At 43.5% G+C, this 27,106-nt stretch overlaps 1 protein-coding gene across 3 annotated transcripts in view; it reads left to right on the top strand.

Moving 5' to 3' along the window:
- Positions 1-27,106, top strand: part of LOC124615620 (palmitoyltransferase ZDHHC8) — a 252,669-nt gene that overhangs the window by 34,842 nt on the left and 190,721 nt on the right. For 2 of the 3 annotated variants that reach the window (XM_047143637.1, XM_047143629.1), the window contains exon 2: positions 19,310-19,431. In XM_047143637.1, the coding sequence (XP_046999593.1) occupies positions 19,310-19,431 (122 nt within the window). Of the gene's footprint in view, positions 1-243; positions 249-3,518; positions 3,522-13,399; positions 13,407-19,309; positions 19,432-27,106 lie in introns of those variants that run through there. The other variant, XM_047143645.1, reaches the window with a different exon arrangement.

The following is a 27,106-nucleotide window of genomic DNA, read 5'->3' as shown; positions in this document are numbered from 1 at the left end:
TTCCCAGCACCCTGCGTTCGGTGTTGGGCGACAATGCCTCCACAGCAGCTTTAGTTTTACATTTTATCCCTGAGAGTGGGTTTTATATTTCTGTCTAGGTTTTAGCACATATCCTTTGTCCCTCTGTGTCCTCCACCCCAGTGCTATTAGGATGGAGGTTTTAATGTATTGCAGAGTGGCTGGCTTTCCCTTTTTATTCTTGTGGTTGGCCAGCCACTGTAATCTGCTTTCATGTTTTACTCTCTTCTGTTTATAGCATCTCTCTGTTTTCTTGTCCTCTTTTTGTTCCTTTTAGTGTTCGTTGCCTTCCCTTCGTTCTTGTGGCTTTTCCTTTCTTTCCGTTTTGTGTTATATGTTTCATCCATTTTATTCTCACACTTGTGGCATTGTTTTATTAGGACCAAGGGACCGATGAATCACATAGTTTGGTCCCTTCTCCCGCCTCTCAACCAACCAACCAACCAACCTGTCATCTCTGTTTTTCTTTTTTTATTGTGGTAATTACACTCAGGCTTTCTAGGATTTGCCTTTCACTTTCTTCCTTTGATGGCCACTCTTGGTGTGCCACTTAACGGATGAGTGGACTGGTGACGTGGCAGTTTAGTCCCTTTCATTCCAAACCAACCATTGAGCACTTCAGGTCTGTGTCAAGATAGGAGATATACCAGTCACCATTTCTCTTCATAGCAAGCTCATTAGATTTCAAGGTGATATCTTCCATTGGGACCTAATGCTCCAAATCGATGAAGCGGTGGTTACTAATGTGGTGTGGCATGGAGTCCATTTTGTTCACTGCATCCACAAGGCACCCGAGGATAAGAGTGGACCCTGGAATTTTTATCCTAGCCTTCAATTCTGACATTTTCCTAAGGAGGTCAAGGTTATGGTTTATATGTGTGATATCATGCTTTATTTTCCTCCTCCAATTTTAATTGCTAGACGTTCTGATGCATCCTCCCGCTGTTTTAATGAGGATGCCTCTTGGGCATGTAGAAGGGCATCATATCAGGGCAGTCCTTGTGACCAACCTCCTCAATGTGTCAACTGTCTGGAACTGTGTCCTCCTCGTAAACTGCAGTGCTGAGTGTTAAACAGGGGAAAGAAAATTTAAGAGTATAAAATGCTTGACTGCCTGTCTTATCAAGATGCAAAGAAAATGTTTGAAAGTCTTCATCCCAGTGATATGGTCTCAGTTGTCACAGTCCATACTTCATGCGACGGCATAGTCTTGCGTGACACCTCCTGGCTCTGGTCGTATTTCAGGGCCTGCCCCACAGTTGGGGGCAGGCAGCTCCTATGCCTCCTACCCCTGTAGCACTGGTGGTTCCCATACCATTGGTGTGGCCAGAGATACCTAGTCATCCTCTGACATCATCAGGGATGGGGACAACTGTCAAGGTGCCCCCCCTCAAGCCAAGGACAAGCAGCCACAGGCTGCAGGCTGAAGAAAAATACAGTCTTCTTCACTCCCTGAAGGTTTCATCACAGAAATGAAAGTCTCACAGTAATAAGGATAACCAGAAAGACAAACTACTTTCTGAGGTTTTTGGATGTTTTGCTCTCCACAAGGTTAAGCCTTTGCACCTTGATGACGGATCACACAATCAGGCGGACAGTGCCTTGACAGTGCAGTAATCACACCCATCTTTTCCATTCAGCACTTTCTTAGACCTGATGCCAACAATCCTTCAATGGAGTTATAACCGCTGCTATCGCCGTCGGGCCAAACTCAATCATTCACTGGCTACTTATTCTGTAATTAGCATAGCCTTCCGGAAACACCGTTTGCGGCAACATGCCTCCCTGCACTGAAAAACTACAACCCCAACTGTACCAATGGCATTAATGTCAAGAGGGCATCCGGTGGTGTCTGTACCCTCATCAACTTTTATATTTTCAGTGAGCAGGTGTCCCTTACCACTGCACTAGAGGCCGTGGCCGTTAATGCCTACCTGTCAGTTCAGATGAAAATATGTAAGGTTTATCAACACCCATACAGACCTTTCCATCCTGTTGGTGGAACATCTTCCTCACCTCTTTCTCTTATGAGGGAGGGGGGGGGGGTTGCTTTCATGCTGATAACTCTCCATGGGGCGGCAAACTGTCAGAGGCAAAGTACTAAAACATCTCCTTTAAGAATTGGACACATGCCTACTCAACACTAGAGCTGCAACACATTTCAGCGCGGCCCATGGAACGTACTCAACTATTGATTATACAGTTTGCAGCCCGTGTGTCTTGCCCCTGATTTAGTGGCACATCCATGATGACCTTTGCAACGGTGACCATTTTCATCAGGTTACCTTCCATTCAGAAGGCTGTTGTGTGCAGCGACTGTTATATTGTCATGTAAATAATGGAATCCAGCTATCAGTTGTCCTTTTTAAATTTTATTTGCAGATCTAGATTTTAGCTAGAAACCAGCCATTCTCAAGGCACTATTATTTTTGATCAAAGCATGTAATGCCTGTTGGTCGGGCTTCATCCACAGTTCATTGAATACTACTGTTGGAAAACGGGCATTACGTACATTAATCAGAAGTGATAGGCATTGAGAATGGCTAGTTTCTAGCTGAAATCTAGATCTGCCAATAAAATTTAAAAAGGACGACTGATAGCTGAAATCTATTATTTACAAGTGACAATTTTCGTATTGTTCTCTCCCTCTCCACTCACAGACAATGATTCCCTCCTGCAAAAATCATGAGTTGTGCATCTTTGCTGACTATGGACTTCACTCCGAAATTTATATCGGTGACCAATTACTTGAAGTCGTCGAAACTTTTCAGTTCTTTGGTATTTTATTTGACAAGAAACTAACTTGGCTGCTAAATGTGCTCCATCTCAAGGCAACTTGCATGAAGAAACTAAATGCTATCTGTTTTCATAATAGCTCCTCGTGGGGTGTGGAGTGCAAAGTTGTTCAGAGATTTTAGTAAGTGCTGATTTTTATCGCACTTGGACTGTGGATGTGTTGTGCCTATGGGTCAGCAGCACCATCCGTACTGAGCTTGCTTGACCCTGTTCACCAGACTTGTGTGGGGCTGGTGATGGGGCCCTTACGTACGAGCCCTGTTCACAGACCTGTAGTGAAAGCTGGTGCCTCGTCACTGCGGGTTAGACGACAGCAGCTTCTGGCAAATTGCCGAGCGAGGTGGCGCAGTGGTTAGAAACTGGACTCTCATTCAGGAGGACGACGGTTCAATCCCGCGTCCGGCCATCCTGATTTAGGTTTTCCGTGATTTCTCTAAATCGCTCCAGGCAAATGCCGGGATGGTTCCTTTCAAAGGGCACGGCAGACTTCCTTCCCCGTACTTCCCTAATCCGATGAGACTGATGACCTCGCTGTCTGGTCTCCTTCCGCAAACAGCCCTTCTGGCAAATTACGCCGTACAGTGTGTTAGATGCCTCCTCACCCATATCGCTCAACTCTTTTCCACAACCAACAGTTCAGACTGTTTGCGCACTGCCCAAAACTTGGTAGACTCCACTGAAGGACATCCAACAGCCTCCATTAGTCTGTGTTTCTCGGGCTCCCTCTTGACACCCCCTGTGTTCTGTACCCTGTCCTGTGATGTGAATAGACCTCTTTTGTGGCCCCAAGAAGGATGCTGATTCTACCTTTCTCCAACACCTGTGTCATTCAATCCTGCACATCTATTCTAATTAGGTATGCATCTACATGGATGGATCGAAAGTCGACAACAGGGTTGGTTTCGTTTTTGCACATGCAATGGGATGTGAGAAGCGCATTCTGCCAAGTGCCTGCAGTGTGCACACTATGGAGTGGGTTGCCAGATCTCAGGCTTTGCAGTACTTCAAATCCTGGCAATGATGAACTTTCTGATCTGTAGTAATTCCACGAGTTGTTTAAAAGGCATATCCCTGTGGTATCCCAAAAATCCTTTGGTTGCCAACATCCAGGACCTACTGGTTGACATGTACAGCTCTGGAAAGACAGTGACCTTCATGTCGACACCAAGCCAGAAAGGCATTCAAGGAAATGAACTTGCTGATTGTCTAGCTAAAGGTGCAACTACAGTAGATCATCTTGACATCGGAGTGCCAGGCACAGACTTAAGATTACAACTTCAGTGCAATATTTTGAAGTGCTGGGAATTCAAATGGCAGACTACTGTGACCCAAAACAAGTTAAGAGTGATTAAAGGGTCCACTGTGGTGTGCCTACATCTTTCCGGGCCTCTTGGAAAGATGCTATTGTCAGCCCCATGAGACTGACGCATGAGTTCCTTCTGTCAGGAGGATTGTCCTCGCTGCACCTGTGGTAACCTGCTGATGATAGTGAATGTTCTTGTTGAGTGCACTATGCTGGCTGCTCTGTGGCACACTCTCAACTTCCCTGCCTCACTACCTCAGATGCTTGTGGATGACGAGGCTGCCACTGCTGAAGTGTTGCATTTCCTGAGAGAGGGAGAGGGGATTTTGTACTGAACCATAATACTCTCTCTGCTTCCAGTGTTAGGGGTAGTTGTGGAGGGGGGGGGGGAGGGGAGGGGAGAGCATCTCCTGCTGTCGGTACCCCCTCATGCGACTGCGGATTACTCTCCCCTCCCTCCCTCCCTCCCTCTCCTGTCCGCCATGTTGTTGTGCCTTTAGATCGTCTTGTGCAAGATGCTGCCTCGGTTATCTCTTTTCTGTTACCTATTGTGTTACAACCAGAGCCATGCCCTTATATAGTTGGAGCAGTCAAGTCCCCATCTTCTTCACTTTATAACTTTTTGTGTTTCTCTCGTGAAATGGAAGGTCTGATGAGTTAGTAGTTTAGTCCCTTTAAGCACATAATGATCGTGAAGCATCTCTGTGACACATGTTCCTTGAACCTACTGATAACAAGTCTAGCAGCCTGCCTCTGAATTATATTAATGTCTTCCATTAATCCAGGTTCCGAACATTCAAGCTGTGGTGTCACCGCCAGACACCACACTTGCTAGGTGGTAGCCTTTAAATCGGCCGCGGTCCGTTAGTATACGTCGGACCCGCGTGTTGCCACTATCGGTGATTGCAGACCGAGCGCCGCCACACGGCAGGTCTAGAGAGACTTCCTAGCACTCGCCCCAGTTGTACAGCCGACTTTGCTAGCGATGGTTTACTGACAAATTATGCTCTCATTTGCCGAGATGATAGTTAGCATAGCCTTCAGCTACGTCATTTGCTACGACCTAGCAAGGCGCCATTATCATTTGCTATTTATCTTATGATGCATGTACCGTCAGACCGATGTTCACCAATTATGGATTAAAGTTAAGTATTCCAGAAGCTACGTACCTTTTTTGCTAGACTCAACTCCTGTAACTGTTCCAGACCTCCCGCCAGCCTGCGTGAGCTTAAACGCGTGCCTTTCGGCTACCTCCTAGTGGCTTGGCTGTCTTGCCAAGTCACAACACAAGCAATACTCAAGAATAGATTGCACCAGTGTCCTATATGCAGTCTCTCTTACAGATAAGCCACATTTTCCTAAAACCCTCCCAATAAATCGAAATTATTCATTTGCCTTCCTACGACAGTCCTCACATGGACGTTACATTTTATATTGCTTTGCTGCGTTTTGATGTGGGGCGTGGTCATCAGCGCCTGTACAAAGTCCCAATTTTTACACAGTCCAGTTTTTACACAGTTCAATCCAGCCACTGTCATGGATGATGATGATGATGATGATGATAACACAAACAGCCAGTCCTCGGACAGAGAAAATCCCCAACCTGCCCAGGAATCGAACCCGGGACACCATGATCCAGAGGCAACAACGCTAACCACAAGACGATGAATTGCAGACTTTGCAGTGTTATGCCCACGTATTTAAAATACACGACTGTGTCAAGGAGGACACTATTACTGCTGTATCTGAACATTACGGATTTGTTTTTCCAGCCAATCTGTATTAACTTATTTGTGCGCATTTGGGGTTAGCTGCCATTTATCACACCAACTAAAAATTTTGTTTAAGTTCTCTTGTATCATCCTACAGTCACTCTACTTTGACACCTTACCATACACCACAGCATCATCAGCAAAAAACTGTAAATTTTTCTGCAAAATAATTTCTATGTATTTAGAAAAACAGTAGCCCGACCACACCTCCCTGGGGCACTTCAGATAATACCATTTTTCTCATGAACATTTGCCATCAAGGACATCATACTGGCTTGTATTATTTAAGAAGTCTTCCAGCCACTGACATATTGGGAACCTATTCAGTATGCTTGTACCTTTAACAGCCTGCAGTGGTGCACTGTGTCAAATGATTGCTGGAAATCTAGAATTATAGAATCTGCCTGTTGCCTTCATTCATTGTTCACAGTATATCATGTGAGAAAAGGACAAGCTGAGTTTTGCAAGAGTGATACGTCCTAAAACCATGCTGAATTGTGGATATAAGCTTCTCAGTCTCAAGAATTAATTAGATTCGAACTGAGAATATATTAAGGGATTCTGTAGCAAACTGAAGTTAAGGATATTGGTATGTAATTTTGCAGGTCCCTTTTACCCTTCATATATGTGGGAGGCACCTGCTGTTTTTTTTCCTATTATGTGGCAACTAGGCAAAAGATTAGCAATAAGTGTGAGCTAGGTAAGGGGTCTTTGTAAAACTCCAAATTTTTCAGCTATGTGAAACAATGGTATGTTCGTATGATTCACCTGTGTGAACAATTTATTAAACAAGAAATTTAAAACTTTGGCTTTCGTTTTGCTATCTTCAGCAACAAGGGGCTGAATGGAAGCCTTAGGCCCACTTAGCGGTTTTACACAAGACTAGAATTTTCTTGGGTTCTCTGCCAAATCTTTTGCCAAGATGTGATGGTGGTATTTGTTGTTTGTTTTGCACATATGTCTTTTCACAGACGCATGAATCTCTACTAACCTCTGCTTGTCATCATTTTTGCATTCTCTTTTGAACTGAGAACGTAACAGCCTGTGGTTGCTCAGCATTTTCCTAATTGCGTTATTAAACCATGGTGGGTCTTTTTCACTCTTAATCCATTCACAAGGCACAGAACTCTCCAGACCACAGTTTATAGTCGGCTTAACTTTGCCCGTAATACCTCTACGTCCATTTTACTGGAAGTAAGTGATGTCGGTTCTCTGTGTACATGAAATGCTATCAACTGCTTATCTGCTCTTCCTAGCAGAAACATTCTCCTAGCCTTCTTGACTGATTCGTTAACTTCCTTACTCATAGCTGCTGTAATGTCATGATCACTAATCCCCATTTCTGTACTGACATTGTCGTAAAGTCCAGCCTGTTTGTAGCTAAAAGGTCTAAGATATTTCCATTGCGTTTGGGCTGCCGAACTGGCTGCTCAAGATAAGTTTTCAGAAAACTTGTTCAAAAGTATTTTTCATGACTGTCTGTTGGTACCCCCTGCAATGAATCCACAGACATCCCAGCCTGTACTCGGAGGTTAAAGTTGACTCCCACTAGCATTGCATGATCTGTTTTTTTTTATGCGCTAGCGATTGGACTTTCTTTGAATGAGTCTAGAACTGTCTTAGCAGAATAAAGTGGCCGGTAAAAATGTCCAACAATTAACTTAGTTTCATGTACATCTATTATATGCAGCAAGATAACTTTTCTGTCAGACACAACTTCAACCTCAATAGAGATAAAATTTTTGGCAATTGCAGTGAAACTACTCCTCCTATGGCCTCTACTCTTTCTATCTGATACATGTTCCATGACTTGCTAAATAGCTAAGAGCTTTCCACTACAGGTTTCAGCCAGCTGTTGGTCCCGAGAATAATTTGAGCTCGGGAAATTCCCTGGAGGGTGGTAATTTCAGGAACTTTATTATGAATACTTCGGTAAGTTACTGATAAAATTTTGATAGTTGAAGTGTCTTTATTCTGAGCACGGTTTGACATCCTCCCGTATCGAATATCGAGTGTTTGTCACAGTACCTCAAACTACTGACTAGCCTAAAATCCCTCACATGCACTCTACAAGTTCTCTGCTACCTGAGTAACTGCTTCCTTTGTGTAGTCCACCGTTGACCTGTAAAGGGGAGTCCTACACATCCCAACCTGACCCTCCAATTGGCTTCAAACCAAAGGACCCCTGATTAACTCTGGGAACAATGCTACAAATTGCGATCTCTGCTTGCACTACTTTTGCGAAGCCAGTAGTCTTCACCACCACCTCCGCCAGCCATTTGTATGAACTGAGGGCTGCCTCAACTCGTGCGATAGACGTCATTGGTGCCGACGTGAGCACGGCTTGCAGATGACTGGACCCTGCAGTCTTGATAGCTGCAGGTAGGGCTGACTCAACATATTGAATGAGACCCCTCAGCAGACATACATTGGCTTTTGTTCCAGCCCTGAACGCTATCTGCCTAAGGGCTTGCGTAACATAACTAACATTTGAGCGCCCAATAACAAGTAAACCTCTTCCTCAATATGCCTGCTCGCACCTTGCTGACTTCCACTCGCAGGATGAATGGGTGAGGCCAGGCAGCCAGTCTCCACGAATGCGTTACCACCTGCTACTCACCCTTCAGTGAGGGCGGATCCACTGTCAGGTACAGTAGGAGGTGCCTTGGCACCAGAGCATGTGGGTGAAACAAACATCTGAGGTGTCTCTTGCGACACACCGGATTCTTCACCACTGCTATGCCCTGAGGCAGTGTCCCCGAGGGCTCACCACTCTTAGAGTTTTTGCCTGCCTTACACAGGGCCCCAGTCTTAGTAGCACCTCTTCCCTTACTGTGCTGCATGTCTATCCTCCCACTGTTCTTCTTCTCTTCCCTTGGGAACACATCTTGGATATTTTTGAGAATGTGGTTGCAGTTTTGGTAGCTCAGCATTGGTACAGTCCTCATCTGTTTTTCTTTTTTTCTTCATTCTCCATCTCCTTCCCTCCCTGTGCTCTGGTGTTTGAGGTTTTTCTTTGTTTCTTCTTCTCCCCCTTGTGCTCCTGAAGGCCAGCACACATTTTTGATGCGTAACAGGTTGCCCTGGGTAAAGCATAATTTCCAGCCCCCGGTCAATGGGCAGGGTTTAGCATGTACCCCCTGGTACAGGCCAGGCCCGGTGGAGAGGGGGGAGGGAGGGGAGGGGGGGGTATCACATACTGAAGGTCAGTCCTTTGCTAAGGTTAACCTGATCATTATTGAGAAAGGTGGTGTTGCAGTTGCAGGCCCTATGAAATACTGTTCTTGTTTCCATAATTCTAGAGACCAACTGTGATTTTTCAAGCCCAACAACTGCTTACAGCTTGTTTGTGTCGAGGCCCATCAAACAATGAATTCTTCATGTTGTCTTATTTACACTTGGCTGATTTGTGATCTGACAGAGGGAGAAACTTATACTTACCTCTCTGACCAGGGCATCACTGTAGTCTGTCGAGCAATGAAAAATGTTGATGAAAATTTAGTGCCTATATGCACTGCTTTTCTCACGTTTGATCAATTAGTGCTTTCATCAAAGATCAAAGCAGGCTATGAAATCATCATGATCTGATCATACATTACAAACCCAATCTGTTGCTACCGGTGTCAGTGTAACAACCACACTCACGTCTGGCAAAACATGGCCGGATGTGATACTTGTGGTAGGGAAGCTCACAAGGCCGATTTCTCATCGTCTTCTCCTCTTCCCCGCTATACCAGTTGTAATGGCATGGCGACCATGCAGCCTCATCCCATGAAAGTCTCTTGTATCTCGATAAGTGGACCATCCAGGAGATCCAGGTGAAGGAAAAAGTACCTTACGCTATCGCTTGCAAGTTGTTGGTTAATGAAAAGCCCTGCATTTTACCATCTGGGACTTTTAGTACCGCTCTTGCTACACCTCATTCCACAAAGGACATGGCCACAATGACTTGCAACATCCAATTCAGTACTCCAATTGTAAAATCACGTAGTATCAAAGTAGCATCCCTGTCTCCTCCTGCAAATCCAAAACAAGCCACCAAATCTTCCCCCTGGCAGCGAAATTGCCTTCCATGCAACCGACAGGCTGGAAAGGACAAAAGGAAAACTCCCATGAAGACTTTTTACGTCCCTCCAGCCAATGCCCATTTTGAGTCTTCGTCTGCCAATCTTCGTCTGCCAAATGTTCGAATAAAGGCAAACAGTTTTCTCCTCCCCAACTCGGAGATCCTATTCGGTGGTATCAGTGCATGATACCGTCATCCGGCTGTCTTCCATTTTGCTGATGCATACCACCTACCGGTTTTCTGTCCTGGAATTCGCAGGCTGAACCAGGGAGAATGCTGTTGCCTGTGTAGATATCATGTGACAGGACCCTCAAGCCTCTGCACTCTGTAGCAGTAAGTCATTGAAGGCTGGCACTCAACACCTGCCGAGGTGACTACTCTTCCTTTGTTCCATCTTCCTCATTCTCCTAAGTACCTAAGCAGTACTTCCTGGGGACCAGATCAGACCACTGTCCTCCATTGATGCCAGTCCCACGTCCGTTTGAAACTAGACTACAGATGTTTTGTTTATTCATCTGCACGTCTGTCCATTGTACACCATCTTATTACAATCCACCATCACGGAATGTGTTTGGCCACTGGTGCATTTTACACTAGCCTGAGTGAGAGTCTCTCTGCAGAAGCTGCCAAACAACCACTGTCGCACTGGCATGACATTCTCCTCAGCAGGTATGCATGCTGGTTGTCTCACATGTCTGGCCACCCATCCTATGCCCTCTTTTTCGATGACTCCTTTGAATGCCAGTATGGGGCATGCCCGTCTTCTGTTACCTCTCGGAGTTTGCTCTCAGCTACTGTTCTAGCAGCTTAACTTCACACTACCTGCCACGTTTCTGCTGGGTGTGAACCCTTCACCACCTTGCCTTTGTGCAGTGGCCTATGTTAATCTTGGACTTCATTCGCTTCCCAGAGAAACTACTCTGGATTTGATCTATGACTGAAAGTTTCTCGACTTTTGTGCGACTTTCTCTCAACTTTTGATAGCACCTTCATGTACACTGATGGCTCTAAGACTGGTCGTGATGTGGGGTGTGCTTCTTCATTGCCACATATAATTTTCAGTATCAGCTTGTAGAACACTGCCCAGTATTTATAGCAGAGCTCTTAGCCCTATATCAGGCCACCCAGTACCTCTGGCAACATTGGCTTTTTAATTGGTGTCGTATGCTCTGATTCTCTGTGCCCTGCAGAGCCTCTGTATGCTGTACATGGTTCATCCCTTAGTGTAATGGGTCCAAGAAAGCCCCCACTTTCTCACTGTTGGGGAGCCAGTGTGATGTTCATGGGTCTGGCAGGAAATGCTGCTGCTAAGGCTGCAGTCCTCCTACCTTGGCCTGCTAGCTCTTCTGTTCCTTTGGATGATATCCATGTTGCCATCTATTGGCAGGTGGTGTCACTTTGGCATCACCACTGGTCTTTTCTTCATGGGAGCAAATTCCAGGGAATTAAATCTCTCCCAGTGGCTTGGCTGACCACCTCTCGGCCCTCTCGCCGGGAGATCATTTTAGCTCGATTGTGTGTTGGGCACTATCTTTTTAGCCATTGCCATTTAAGTGGTGATCCCCCATCACTGTGTGCTCATTGTCGTCAACCTTTTACAGTTTGCCATTACCTGACTGAATGAATTTATTTTAACTGCTTACGTTCCAGCATATGTTTGCCGTCTGAGTTATTGGCTGTTTTAGTGCATGAAGCTTGGGCTGTCGACCATGTTTTACTTTTTGTATATCATAGCAGTGTGGCGAAGGATATTTAATCTTTGTTTTGGGACCTCCGCTGTGTCTGCCACGTTTTTTGCGGACCTTTCTCAAAGAGCAAGACTTTTTTTTGAAAAAAAGGCTGTCTTTCCTTCCATCAATTGGGCTTAATGTATAGTTGTTTTTAACTTCGTTTACTTCTTGGTGTTCCAAGGTTATGACATGGGTGCTTATGACCTCAGTTGTTTTAGTGCCTTAAAACAAATAACCGCCAACCCTGAGGCAGCAGCCTGAATGTGACTGCATAACCAAAAGTGCATTCAGCTGTTTGCGAACTGCAGCCAGCTCCTCCCGCACCCGCACACAGCAAGCACACAAAACTTACCCATGTTAACCAGTCCTAACTGAAGAAGTGAACTGTAACAGCTGACAGACTCAGAGATATGCAACTTGCTACCCTCCTGATGTGTCACCTATGGACACCGATGCATTCACGAGCTATGTAGCTGGCTTTTCAGAAGAAATGAATAGTGCACTACAGACTGAATGAATTTACACATACAAAATGTGAGACTTGATCTCTTAAATAGAAAAACACCTACAAAATTCAAGAAATGTACTACAAGAAAAACACTGGAAAAGATAAAAACTTAAATTGCCATTCTGTAGATGCATATCAGTTGAGAGCTGGGGCTTGACCTTGATGGTACAAGACTAGACCAATCATCCTGACTAGTCCCTGCAATTACTGAAAAGGCTGCTGTTTCTCTTCTGGAACCATTTGTTTCTGGAACCATTTGTTTGGCTGGCCTCTCAACAGATACCTCTCTGTTGTGGTTGTGCATATGGTATGGCCATCTGTATTGTTTGGGCACAGAAGCATCCTCCCATCAGCCAGAAACTTGGTCCTCAAACACCTGGGGAAAGGTGAGAACAGAAATATTTTGATGAATAAACTTAATATTGGCACGTCAGTCATTTGACATAAAAACCAAAAGATGAACTAATGAAATTTGCTTCTCAGTTGATAACGACTGAAAAATTGGCTTCCAGACAATTTTTAAAAAATGACACAATCTTAACAATTAGGTGGGGTATTGTAAAAATGGTTCAGTGCATTATGCTCTGAAGGAAAGCTGGCAATGCGGCCAATAATCATTGAAAAGGCAAAAGAATTTAGACTATATTTAGGTGTTCCAGAAAGTGAATTCAATTTTTCGATGGTTGGCTTGTTGATAGTGTGGAATTTAAAGACTTTATGTAACTGGAGAAACAGTTTGAGCAAATCAAGACTCAACAGAAAAATAAAAAGATGAGTTTGAAGGAAATAATAAGATAGTAATATCCGTCTTTCGGATGACTGTAAAGCACATCCGTCAGTAACTGAATTACTTTCTGGAAACACATTTGCTACACTTCTCTCACCTAATGTAACATCACTGATCCAACCAATGGATCAAGGGATAATCCAGAATTTTAAATGAATATTTTTATAGCAGCTCATTCATTCACAATCTATTAAATGCCAATTGTGATGTAACTGACTTAAAAAAAGTTTACTGTAAAAGATGCCATTTATGCTGTCACACTGTCTTGGGCTCAATTGAAAAAAGTTTCTTTACAAAGGTCCTGGAGAAAACTTTGGGCAACTGCAGATCCTACATTTGATTTAACGTCAGGCTGTTGAGAAGGGACATATTCCAGAATGTTCTTTTCTGGGATAATTTTTCTTGCAGTAATTGCATAGATGTTCCGTATCACTCTGATGAGACAGGAATAACACTTAGAGGAACAATACATGAAATATTCAAAAGTATTGTTAATCGGTTCTGTTCTTAGTAAATCGCCTGTCACTTGCAGAAGCACAGTTCATTCTATTCTGTAAAAGGCAAGATACACCAGTAAGAATACAGCAAAGGGAAAAGCAAATAAGTAAAATTTGAAGTGCATGTTGATTAGAATTGGAACTGGAAATACATATAGCTCTTCTCAAAAGCTTGAGTCCAGCAAAATTTGCTCTGTAATGTAACTGGATGGATAAAAAAGTCACCAAACACAGTAGGAGAAAACACACATAAAAAAAGGTTTTACTTATGCAAGCTTTTGGAGCCAGAGGCTCCTCCTTCCAGCAGAGGGTTTGAAGGGGAAGGAAGAGAGGTGAAGGGAAAGGAACTGGAGAGTATTAGGAAAACGGGTAGAGTTAGGAAAAGTCACCCATAGCCCCCAGGTCAGGGGAGACGTACCAGCTACGATGAAAAGGCAAGACTGATTGTTAGGGACCACACTGGACAAGATCTGAAAACATGAGAGTTTAAAGGTGGAAGACAGGATAATATGCAAGACAGAAATTATGTCTAAAACATCTTTCATTAGTTAATAAGAGTGAAAAGCTAACTGCTTTGTATGTAACACAGGTGGGAAGGGGACAGCTAAAAGTTGGCAACACAGAAAATGAAAGATGTAGAAAACTAAAACGGAGTGAAGAAAGGAGTAGTTAATGTGAAGAAATGCTGAGATGGAAGAAATTAACAAAAAATTAAGGCCAGGTGGATGGCAAGACCCAAGGATACGTTGTAGTGCTAGTTCCCACCTGCGGAGTTCTGAGAAACTGGTATCTGGGGGAAGAATCCAGATGGCACGTGAGGTGAAATAGGCACAAAGGTCATGACTATCATGTTGTAGAGCATGGTCTGCGACAGGGTATTGTGTGTTGCCAGTATAAAACGTCTGCCTATTCCCATTTATTCTAACTGAAAACTTGGTGGTAGTCATGCAGTTGTAAAAGGCTGAACAATGTTTACATAACAGCTGGTGTATGACATGGTATATGATGTGTCACAGGTAGCTCCCCCTTTGATAGTATGTTTTTCCAGTTACAGGGCTAGTGTAGGTGGTGGCAGGAGGGCGCATAGGACACTGCGTATAGTATGCTATGTGATTCATCATGTGAAGAGAGGTCAGTTTGGAGTGTTAGAAATGGTGGTAGTGGTAAAAAGGAGAAGCAGAGGGTGAAAAAAGGTAGAAAAACTGAAGAAAAGTACGGAAAAATGACAAAAATTCATATGAAAGTTGTGAGAACAGGGAATGATTGACAAGAGGTAATGAGTGGATGAGAATTTCTTGCTAGTAAAGTGGTCTATATGATAAGAAAAAATGATTGGCGAAGAAAAAATCGAAAGGTAAAATTGTGAAATAGAACCCAAATTTTAAAAACTGGGCAAACAGAAAGAGAAAATCATAGGAGAAAATGTAAACTATTTTACTTGACAAACAAACTAATGTAGGAGATGGCAGTAAAAGTTGATCAGAGCTGTTGGGTGAAAAACAAATGCAGAAAAAACACGAAAGAATTATGTATAAACAAGGTAAGTGGAGAGTAGGAAAGAAACTGTCAGATTAGCAAATAAATTGGCGGAAGACAATTGGGAGAAGGCCCTGTAGTGTAGTGAACTGTAAACGAATTTTTATAGGCAAATTCATAAATAACAGTGGAATTGTTGTATGCAAATTCATAAACAATCGACCCAGCTACTTGCATGGAAATCAGTACTAGAAAAGATCTGGGCGGTACAGATAAGTAAACAAACCAACTAGCACATAAGGTATAAAACAGTAATATCCTTATAAGACACAATGCTCCTTTTGCACCCATGTCCCTACCTTACTGCTCCTACCCCTGTGACCATCCCCACTGCAAGACTTGCGCTAAGCACCTTCCTACCATTATGTACATCAGCTCTGTAACTGGCAAAACATACACTATGAAAGGGAGAGCCACCTGTGACACAACACGTCATACACCAGCTGTTATGTAAACACTGTTCGGCCTTTTACATTGGCATGGCTGCCACCAAGTTACCAGTTAGGATGAGTGGGAATAGGCAAAGGTGTACACTGGCAACACACAGTATCCTGTTGCAGATCATGCTCTACAACATGTTAGCAATGACCTCTGTGCCTGTTTCACTACACGCGTAATGGATCCTGCAGACACCAGTTTCTCAGAGCTCTGCAGATGGGAACTAGTGCTAAAACATCTCCTAGGTTCTCACCATCCACCTGCCTTAATTTTTGTTAGTTTCTTCCATCTCTGGTTTTTTCCACAGTAACTGCTCTTTTCTTCACTCCATTCTAGTTTTCTACATCTTTCATTGTCTTGTCAGTCTTTCACCGCCCATCTCCCACCTCTATTACATACAATGCACTTAACTTTTCAGTGTTATTAACTCGTGCATGATGTTTTAGCAGTAATCTCTATCTTGCATATTACCCCTGTCTTCCACCTTTAATCTCTCAGGTTTTCAAATCTCACTAAGTGCAATCCCCACAATCAATCTTGCTTCTCATTGCATCAGGTAAGTGTCCCCTGACCTGGGGTTCTGGGTGACTTCTCAGAATGTTACCCCTTTTCCTAAAGCTCTCCAGTTCCTTTCCCTTCACCCCTCTTCCCCTCCAACCCTTCTGCCAGAAGTAGCGCCTGTGTGTGTGTGTGTGTGTGTGTGTGTGTGTGTGTGTGTGTGTGTTTTTGTGTTTTTGATGAAGGCCTTATTGGCCAAAAGCTTATATTGTGACAGTTTTTTTGTTGTGCCTCTCTGCAACTCAGCATCTCCACTGTATACCGAGTGGCAACTTTCCTTTTCATAACTGATGCGCATTTTACGCCAAGCAATGTGGCACAGTGGTAAAACACAGGACTTGTATTCAAGAAGAGGGCAGGTCAAACCCATGGCCAGTCACACACGTTTAGGTTTTCTGCAATTTCTGTTAATTAAGGCAAATACTCGGCTGGCTCCTTTGCAGAGGTACAGCCAACTTCCATCTTTATACTTCCTTAGTCAGAACTTGGGCTCCATCTTAATGACTTTGTCAACAATGAGACCTTAAATTGTAATCATCTGTTCACATATTTTTTTAGTTTTCTTTTACTTCTATGCATCTGTAAGTGTACTGTTAATAGTAAGTGGAATGCTAATTTATATTTTGATTTGCATAATAATGTACACAGCTTAACATGATTGCTGCAGTGTATGGCATAGCATAACAAAGGATTTAATTCTGCAGCAGTTATTTTATAGTATTGCAGGGAGATGAATACATAGATAAAGGGTAAACTATTAGATAGGCATGTAATGTAGAAAGTTGTGTGGTGTACATTCATTCAAACAGTGCATTGTACGAAAAGAAATGAAGTTCTTGAAGAAAAGTACGTCACAGTGCACAGTGAATCAGCATAGGATTTCGTAATTTAATATGAAAAAAGTTTGTGATTTATTAGTTACAGTTACTAAATTAAATTTTATACTTTGGAATCAAATTGAATCGATACCACAAAGGAATTTCCTGTAAAAGCTAAGGAAGTATAAATAGTGAAGATAACATTTCTGTTCATTGAGTGGATGTCTTGTTCAAAACATTCCCCTAGTGATTGCACGACATGCAAAAGAGTATGTGTAGGAATAGCTTCCCCATTTGCCCTTCTGATTTTCATTTGTGTTTGTTTGGCTTTTAGTAATTTTGTGATGTATACTGTGTATTGTACACCATAATCCTTCCATATATGCAACCTCTTTTGTTCTCTTGTATCTCAAGGTATGAATCATCATTATAAGATATACACTGATCAGTCAGAACATTATAACCGTATACCTGTTTATCAATACAGACCCGTCCAGACGAAAACGGCATCAGCCAGTGAAGAATAACTGATACTCAGACACAAGCATTGTGCATGTAATATCAGTGAGCATACTTTCTGGGAGTAGAGTAGGGAAGGTGCATGATCTGAGTCCGACAGCGGTGGATTTCACATGATGGCCTGGAGGCTCGCCATTAGCGTTTCGGAAACTGTGTGACTTGTCGATTATTTGAGTAGTGTTGTGGTGCGTGTCTTCAACACGTTGTAAAATGAAGGTGAAACCATATCCAGACGTCAAAGCGTTGGGCAAGCACCCCTCATTACAGATGTCGAAAGTTGTAGGAGCAGGTGGAACTAACATCAGACTTTAATGCTGGGCAGAGTACAAGTGTGCCTGAACACACAGTGCACCAAACAATCCTAACAATGGGCTTCTGCATCTGACGACCCATGCATGTGCCCATGCCGACACTGTGACATTGGCAATTGTGAGTGAAATAGACATGTGACTGTTGGCACTGAATGCAGGTGCAGTGTCAGAGTATTGCTTGGTCTAATGAATCCCGATATCTTCTTCATCATGCCATGGAAGGTACGAAACCATTGGCTTCCAGGGGAACAGCTCCTTGACACCCATACTGCAAGATGGAGAAAAGCTGGCGGCGACTCCATTGTGCTCTAGGGAACATTCACATGGGCGTCTGTGGATCCATTGGAGTTCTTGCAAGGCATCATGATGGCCAGGTAGAATTGTGCGTGGGTAGCAGACTGCGTACACCCCTTCACAACGAATGTGTTTCCTGATGGCAGTGGCGTTTTTCAAAAAGTGTGTGATGGAGTGGTTTGAGGAACACAATGCTGAGTTCCAGTTGATGTGTTGGCCCCACAACTTGCCACTTGCTGGAAATTTGTGCAAGTTAGGTGACTTGTGTGTGCGGATGTGCTGCCAACTCTCTCCCGTGACCTACCAAAGCCTCATTGATTCCATGCCATGCCATGCCGCATCACTGCTGTTATTTGTGCCAAAGGTGGACATACCAGCTGTTGGGTAGGTGGTCGAAATGTTCTTGCAGATAACTGACTCATAAAACATCTTAGTTCAGCCATATTTGCTCTTCAAATAAATGAAAATCTTGGGGAGAGGCAAATTAGTAAGTTAACATACTTTATAAATTTTCATTCAGTAATGTCATAGGAGCAGTGTTTTGGGGCGGCTGTTATTTAAGAAAGTCAGTTTTCATAGCTCTAAAACACAGATGCTCACCTATGATCGTCATGTAGACATCTGTGTAGGGAGTCAGTCATTTTCACTACTGCTTCAGTATATTTATTTCCTTATGAAGTTCATTGTAAATAACCAATTATAGTTGAAAACAATGTTGTACACAATTAAAACAGCAGAAGAAAAAATGACATATTATTCAACATTAAGGTTTTCTTTAGCATGAAGAGGGTGTACAGTACTGCCACCAGTATTTTGTTTTTGACCACTTACCTAACAATATAAAAGTCTGACAGACAGCAATGTTAATTTCGAAAACTGAAATTTGTAATGTATGGTGAGTAGGAATTACTAATTCACACCTGTGTTTAAAAATTAAAAAGGTCTTGTAAATGGTCATCATGTAGCCACATTTACATATTAACATGTAATATGAATGTAAACTGACTCGTTCCACTTGATTGCAATTATTTGTACAAATGATCACGGAATGTGAATATCTCAAACTCTGGTGGTTATTTCTACTGCTTATTGAATTCTTATTTTTTGTATTAAATTTGGTATATGCACTTATGTTATGTAGGTCATATAGAGCGTGATTCAGATAGCCTTTTCTTACTACCACAAAATAACTTTCAAATCTGTGACACAGGACACGTTAAATTACTTAATTTGTGAAGTAATTGTTTATGTGCAAATGTATGATTTTATTGGGTTTGTGGCTGTTTAATCACAATTATTGTCTTGTGCAAATTGGGAGGATTTATTTGATGTAATTTTCTTTTATTCTGGTTTTCCAGGTGCCAAAAGTATTACCTGTTCCAATTTCCATGGGTTCCTGCATACCAAGGAGTTATTACACTGTTTGTAATTACCAATTTCACGCTGGCAACCTTCATGGATCCAGGTGTCATACCAAAAGGTATTGTTTGGCAATCATTATTAAAAAGAAAATAATGAACTTTTATTTTGGGAAGTGTTCATGTATGTATTACAGTGGTGTGCGCATAAGAAGGCTGCAGGTGGAGTGATGCACAGTGGCAAGGAGCAGACCATGTGACGCTCCTGATTAATAGCATCATTCAGGTGCATCAGCTTGTAGCGAGCACTTCGGGATGTGCATACAGCATTTGGTGTGACTTTTGTGTTAATTTAGGTAGGGCCTATGGTGAGATTAGCCATGCAGGGTTCATTGTGGGTGGTTTAAAGCAAACACAATAACTGTTGTTTTCAGAAGTGCCAGAGTTTTCAGCGCATATAAATTTTATTAGGGAGAGTCAGAAGCAGAAACAATGGCCCAGTGAAATACTTACCCAGTCTCGCCAGTTACTAGGATAGGAAATGATAGAAGCTTGTGCTGTGGGACAGAGACAGTGCATTTACTGGTGCTGCCGCAAAGTATTCATCCCTTCTTGTATACACACTACTTTAACATTAAGCTTGTATTATTGTTGAATTGTAATGAAAGAGAGTATTTGCAATAAATGGAGTACACGGTGAGTGGCATAACCTATCACTTCATTATGTAATTGTGTTTCTTAATTTAATGGTCCATAATCATTTGACACATTGTATCCAGTTCTCTACAGTAAACAGAAAAATTAAAATTCTTAGACTAGCCATTGAACTAAGCTGTTTCAGAAGCTCACCCTGCTCCTTGCAGACATTATTTTTGTAAGTACATATTCTTAAAAATTTGGACCATTCTACCCAATTCATTGGCTGTGGACCACGTGTTACATTACAGTATTATTTTATTTGTTTGTAGAGAACTGAATATAATATATGTTTTTGAAAGTAAGGGAGAGTTAATAAACACTTCTTAATTTTGGGAAATTGTTATTGACTTTTTTTCTCTTGCTGTTCCATTAAATTACGTCACCTGCAAGATGAATAAACTATGCTGCATCTAAGTTGACTGGAAGGTACTTAACATAAGAGGAATTGGAGTAGACTCAAAATTGAACCCTTTGCAACCCCCTCCATGAATCTCCGTAAAATTTTTTGACCTAACATATAACTTAGGAATAAAGAGAAGAAAGGAAGAATCACAATATCAATAATCACTACAAAGAAAAAAGTGGTATTCGTTATTCAAAAGCATGCAGTGGCTCATAAAACATTTAAACATACAGCCACAAAAATAATTGATAATTTGTTTTATAACACAAAATGTCTAACAGGCAAGAAAGCAAATTTTAAAATTAATCTCAGCAAATACTGCTGGATGAAGTCTATTTCATAGAGTAATATTAGAATGAAATGCTGGTAGCAAACATTGTATCACAGCAGAATTTTATTACTTTGTTGTTAAACCTGTTTTCACAGGTAATTAACAGAGTTATGTTAGATATTATTAAATTTAAGCAGCTGTGCTATTTAGTATTGTACAGACGACATGGGGCCATATTCACAAACAAATCGCCCCCCCAGGGGGCTTGCCACTCTTTGGTGGGTTCGTGCTTGGCTACCACGGGGCCCCAGCCTTTGTAGCATTTTTTTCCCTTCCGTGCTGCATGTCTATCCTCTTGATATTCTTTTTCCCCTCCCTTGGGGAACATGTCTTGGTTGTTACCGGGAATGTTCTGTATTGTTTGTCAATGAAGGAAGAACAGTCTCACCATTGTTTGTTTTTACTCCCTTTTCCCTTCTTTGTTTCCCTTCTCATCTCGTTCCTCTGCTTCAGCGTTTGAGGTTCCTAGTTTTCGTCTTCCTTCCTGTGCACTTCTGAAGGCCAGCCCAAGCATCTGATGGTAACAGGTGACTGGGTAATGCATAATTCCTAGCCCTGGGTTGACAGGTAGGGTTTGCATGTGCCACCAGTACAGGCTGGCCCAGGGAGAGGGGATCACCTGAGCTGCAAACTTCCAAAATTGTCAGTTGGTCGCTCCGTCAGGTGTTTGGGAGGTGTGACCTGAGGTGTGAACAATCTCTTAATGTGGGTGCACTCCCTTGTGAAGGAGGCCCCCAGTTGGAAGGAGTGCACCATTGGAGACGCTGGCAATCGTGTGGGATTGTCTCGCAGTGAGTTAATAAACTTCACAATTGGTGTCTATGAGACATAAACGTAATGAGGCTAATGATTCAAAGACCCTTCCTGCTGCACCACGGTTCCTGGTGGTCTCGCGTACTGAAGATGGTCAGTCCTTAGCCACAGTAAATCTGTTTATTATTCAGAAAGGTGTTGATGCAGTTGCTGGCCCTGTGAAATCCTCTCGTTTACAGAATGGTGCTTTGCTTTTGGAGACTACTTCTGATTTTCAAGCACAACTGCTTGCAGCCTCGCTTCTCCACGGCTACCTTGTTCGTGTTGAGGCCCATAAAACTTTGAATTCTTCCTGTGGTGTTATTTATAATAGGCTGCTCGACAGTCTAACCGAGGCTGAAATCCAGTCTTACCTCTCTGATCAGGGTGTCATTGCCATCCACTGGCTAATGAAAAAGGTATATTTCTCCTTAGTGCCCACCTGCACTCTTTTTCCCACCTTTGATAGAGTGGTGCTTCCGTCCAAGATCAAAGCAGGCTATGAAAATATCACAGTTCGGCCGTACATTCCAAATCTGATGCGGTGCTACCAGTGTCATCGTTTCAACCACAATAGAACGTCTTGTTGACACCCAGCCAAATGTGTAACCTGTGGTAGGCATGTGCCTGAGGGCGATTTCCCACCTCCTTCTCCCCACAGTATCAACTGCAATGGTAGCCATGCCATCTCCTCTTGGGAATGCCCCATGTATCTTAATGAGCGGGCTGTCAAAGAGATCTGGGTAAAGGAAAAAGTGCCTTAACTCAGTCGTTCGCAAATTATTGGCTAATCACAAACTCGGCGTTCTCCCATCTGGTATTTATAGTTTTGTTCTTGTTACCCCTCACTCCACGAAGCACCTGGCCATGCAGACATGCATCCTCCAGTTCAGCTCTGAGGTTGTTAGATCGCCCAGTGTCAAGGTAGCATCGCCATCCCCCATTCATCTGTGCAGCAAGCCATCAAATTGTCACCTCAAGGGGCGAAGCCACCAGCTACACAACTGGAGGCTAGAAAGAACATAAGGAGTACTCCTGTGAAGACTTCCTACGCCCCTCCAGCCAATCAATACCAGAGTCTTCGTCTAACCAGTATGGCTTGAAGTCCACCAAAGGCAAACGTCTTCTCCTTCACCTACTCTTAAGATGCTCTTCTACAGTATCGCCATATGATACCTTAGCTCGGCCAGCATCCATGTCGCCAGTGCACACTACCAACCGTTTTTCAGCATCAGACTCCACAGACTGACTGCACAAGCAAGCTGATGTTTCTGTGGATCCCATGGAGCAGGATCCCCTTGCTTCTTTGGCCTGTGATAGTGACACTTCACTTGGCATCCGCTGAGGTGACACCCATACATCTCTTCCTCATCATGACTCGCCTCCAATGGAATGTTTCGTGCCCTTCAGTCCCACAAAGAGGATTTACAGCTACTTTTAGCATTGCAGCGTCCCCTTGTACTCTGCCTTCAGGAAACAAAATTGTGCCCTCACGACCGCTTTAAGCCTTCACATTTCTTCCCAGTTTGTTTTGACCTTCTTTCAGAGGTCAGCATCCCATCTCATGGGGGCGTCATGCTGCTCATACAGGATGACATTCATAGTCTACCCATCTTCAAGCTGTTGCAGTTCGCCTTTTCTTTCCCAACCTGACTTTTTTCCTCTGTACCATTTATGTCCCTCCGCCATTTGATGTCACCCAGTCAGATTTCCTTCAGCTTATTGGGCAGCTACCTCCCCCATTCCTGCTACTCGGTGACTTTAATGCCCATCATCCCCTTTGGGGTTCTCCCAGGACCTGCCAGAGAGGTGCCCTCTTGGCTGAGCTTCATAACCAACTTAACCTTTTCTCCCTTAACACTGGAGCACCCACTTTCCTTTCTGACTCCTCGGACACCTATTCCCATTTGGACCTTGCCTTCTGCACTGCCCAACTTGCCCATCATCTGGAGTGGTCCATTCTTTGTGATGTCTACTCGAGTGACCGTTTCCCATGTGCTAACCGTTTGCTGACTCCTACCTCCCTGCATGCACACCAAAATGACAGCTTACTAAGGCCGGCTGGAGGCTTTACTCCTCCCTATCAATCTTTGATGAACATGATTTCCCCAGTTGTGATGACTAGGTGGAATATCTCACAAACATTATCCTTACTGCTGCGGAATGTTCCATTCCTCACACTTCCTCTTTGCCACGCCGTGTCCCAGTCCCTTGGTGGACTGAGGCGTGCCGCGATGCAGTTTGCGCACGGAGACATGCTCTCCGCATTTTTAACCATCATGCTGCGATAGGAAACTGCATTCCTCGAGAACAAATGCATGCACAGTTTAGTCGCATTCTGTGTGATAGCCAAAAAGCTAACTGGATTTCATTCACTTGTTCTCTAATAGTTCCACTCCCTCTTCTGTTGTGTGGGCCAACTTCTGACAGCTCTGTGGGATCAAGATCTATTTGCCAATTTCCGGCCTGACAGTAGCGGACGATGTTATCATGGACCCTATTGCTATCTCCAACACCTTGGGCTGCTATCTTGCTGAAGTTGCGAGCTCTTCCAACTGTCACCCTGCCTCCCTCCATCGAAACAAGCGGAGGAGGTTCGGGTGATACGGTTCTCTTCACAGAACTGTGAGTGCTACAATGCCGTCTTTATAATGAGGGAGCTAGATCATGCTCTCAGTTCATCCCGATCCTCTGGACCAGGGCCAGATGCCATCAACATTCAGATGTTACAACACCTTTCTCTTGCGGGCAAGCACTTTCTGCTTAACACATACAACTGCGTCTGGGCAGAGGGCACATTTCCCGGACTTGGTGTGAAGCCATCATCATAACAATACCTAAACCCGGTGAGGACACAAACCTTCCGTCTAGCTACCACCCCATCTCTCTCACCAGCTGCATTTGCAAGGTGATGGAATGTATGATCCTTGTCTGGCTGGTATGGTGGCTTGAGTTGCTCGATTTACTAACGAATGCACAGTGTGGATTTTGAGTGAGACGTTCTGCAATTGACCATCTCATTGCCTTGTCCACCCATGTCATGAATGGTTTTCTGCAGAAATCCCAGACTGTGGCCATGGTTTTTGATTTGGAGAAGGCTTACAACACCTGCTGGAGAACTGGTATCCTCTATACTCTGTGGGGCTTCTGTGGCCGCCTGCCCTACTTCCTTCAGGAATTTTTAGAAGACTGACTTTTCAAGGTGCGTGTGGGTTCTGCCTTGTTGGACACCTTTACCCAGGAAAACGGTGTGTCTCAGGGTTCCGTCTGGAGCATTGTCCTCTTTGCTGTTGTCATTAACCTTATAATGGACTGTCTCCTGCTGGACATCTTCGGCCCCGCCCCCCCTTTTTTTTTATTTATTTAAAAATATGAGTTTGCCATCTATTCCAGTTCTCCAGGACCTGTCTCACTGAGCGGAGTCTTGTACCGGTCCCTTGTCCATTTGAAACTTGACTATGGCAGCTTTGTTTATGCGTCTGCATGTCCCTCCCTCCCTCCCTCTTACGCCGTCTCAATACTATCCACCATCATGGCATCCGTTTGGCCACTGGTGTCTTTTACGCTAGCCCGGTTGGGAGTCTGTATGCGGAAGCTGTTGAACTGTCACTGTCCTACTGCTGTGACTTTCTCCTCAGCAGGTACACATGCTGTTTGTCTGCCATGTGTGGCCACCCATCCTGTGGCACCTTCTTCGATGAGTCTCTTCATTGCCAGTATGGGGTGTGTCCCTCTTCTTTGTTACCTCCTGGAGTCTGCCTTGCACTTGCTACGGCGGCTTAACTTCATGTTAGCTGCAGTTTCCCTGTAGGTGTGAACCCACCTTGGCCTTCTTTTGCTTCCTAAGGACACTACTCCAGCCTTGCTCTATCGCCTTCAGTTTCACGACCTTCCCATGGAACTTCGCGATAGTACCTTCGTGTACACTGATGGCTCTTGGACTGACCGTGGGGTAAGATGTGCCGTCGTCATTGACGCCCATGTCTTTCAATATTGGCTTCCGGAACACTGCTCAGTATTTACAGCAGACCTCTTCACCCAGTATCAGGCAACGGAGTACATTGGACGACACAGCCTTTTCAGTTGTGTCCTCTGCTCATACTCACTCAGTGCCCTTCATAGTCTATGTGCGCTGTACACTGCCCATCCCTTAGTGCAGCGGGTCCAGGAAAACTGTCATTTGATCAGTCTTTTGGTGGAGCCACTGCAATGGTTATGTGGGTTCCTGGCCATGAAGGTCTGCCAGAAAACAAGGCTGCTGATCCTGCTGCCAGCCCACTGGTTCCTATATTCCCTCTGATGATCTCTGTGTTGCCATCTGTCAGGAGGTGGTGTACCCTTGGCATCGCCAATGGCTCTCGCCTTCACGGGAATAAGCTCCGGCTTATTAAGCCTGTTCCAGGGACTTGGACGACCTCTTCTCATCTCTCCCGCCGGGAGGAGGTCATTTTAACTAGGCTCTGTATTGGGCACTGCCTTTTTAGCCATCGTCATTTGATAAGTGGTGCTCCCCCACCACTTTGTACATATTGCATCTGAGTTTTAACTGTCCACCACTTCCTGATGGAATGCTCGTTTTGTAACCATTTACATTGCCGCTTGGGTTTGCCGTCTGAGTTATCGGCCATTTTAACAAATGACGCACAGACTGTTGACCGTGTATTACTTTTTATCCACCAAAGCAATATCGTGAAGGCCATTTAATTTTAAGTTTTGGACCTCTGTTTCTGTATGGTGTCTTTCTTAGCCCTTTCTCCACATCCTTGTTTTTAGCTGTCTTCTCTAATGTCACTTGGGACTGATGTGCAGTCATTTTTTATCTCCTCTCTGTCTTAGTGTTCTATAGTTTTGACTTGGGCACGTATGACCCCAGTTGTTTTTTTGCACCCTAAAGCAAAATGAAGAAAGCCAACAAAATAAATATTTGATGTATACATAGCCGCCATGCCTTGCTTCATTTTGATAGAAATTGTCCAAATCACTGATTACATTTTGGGATGGTGTGATTTTTGCACCAAACATTATTTTCTTGGCTCGATTCCGAGGAACTGATGTTTCTTTCCTGAGTGATGAGTAACCCCAGAAAATTGTCATAAGGCATTGAGTGGAAGTTCACACATTTATAGAGGTGTTGGCTTGTTTATGAAACTAGTAATTATGTGGCGGTGGCGTCATTGTCGTCATTGTCATCGTCGTCAGTTACCTATATACTAAACTGGACAATAATAAAGGGTAGCTGCATACCTGTCCACATGCACATTCATGCCATTTCCTCACACCATAACAAAACTGTAATATACGACTGATATAAAGTACTAAATAAAATGAGGATTAGTTGCTAAGTGCTAAAGCTTTTCCCAGGTACATGCGGCAGGCTTCCCTTAATTAAAAAACAGGGAAAGAGCCAACTACTCTAAAGTAAAAATTGGTTAACAGTTAACCAACTTTTACTTGTTTTCCAAGTTAAGTTATAAGAAGTTGTATGTCAGAATTGTATAAATAAAAATTCAAGTTTCAGTTAAAAATGCTTATTGAAAGAACATGGACATGCAGACAAAATTATAAAACTGTC

The sequence above is a fragment of the Schistocerca americana genome, chromosome 1, assembly GCF_021461395.2.
Source record: "Schistocerca americana isolate TAMUIC-IGC-003095 chromosome 1, iqSchAmer2.1, whole genome shotgun sequence".
Classification (NCBI taxonomy): Eukaryota; Metazoa; Arthropoda; class Insecta; order Orthoptera; family Acrididae; genus Schistocerca; species Schistocerca americana.
Note: the sequence above shows the minus strand (reverse complement) of the source record. Positions and strands in the feature narration are given on the sequence as shown.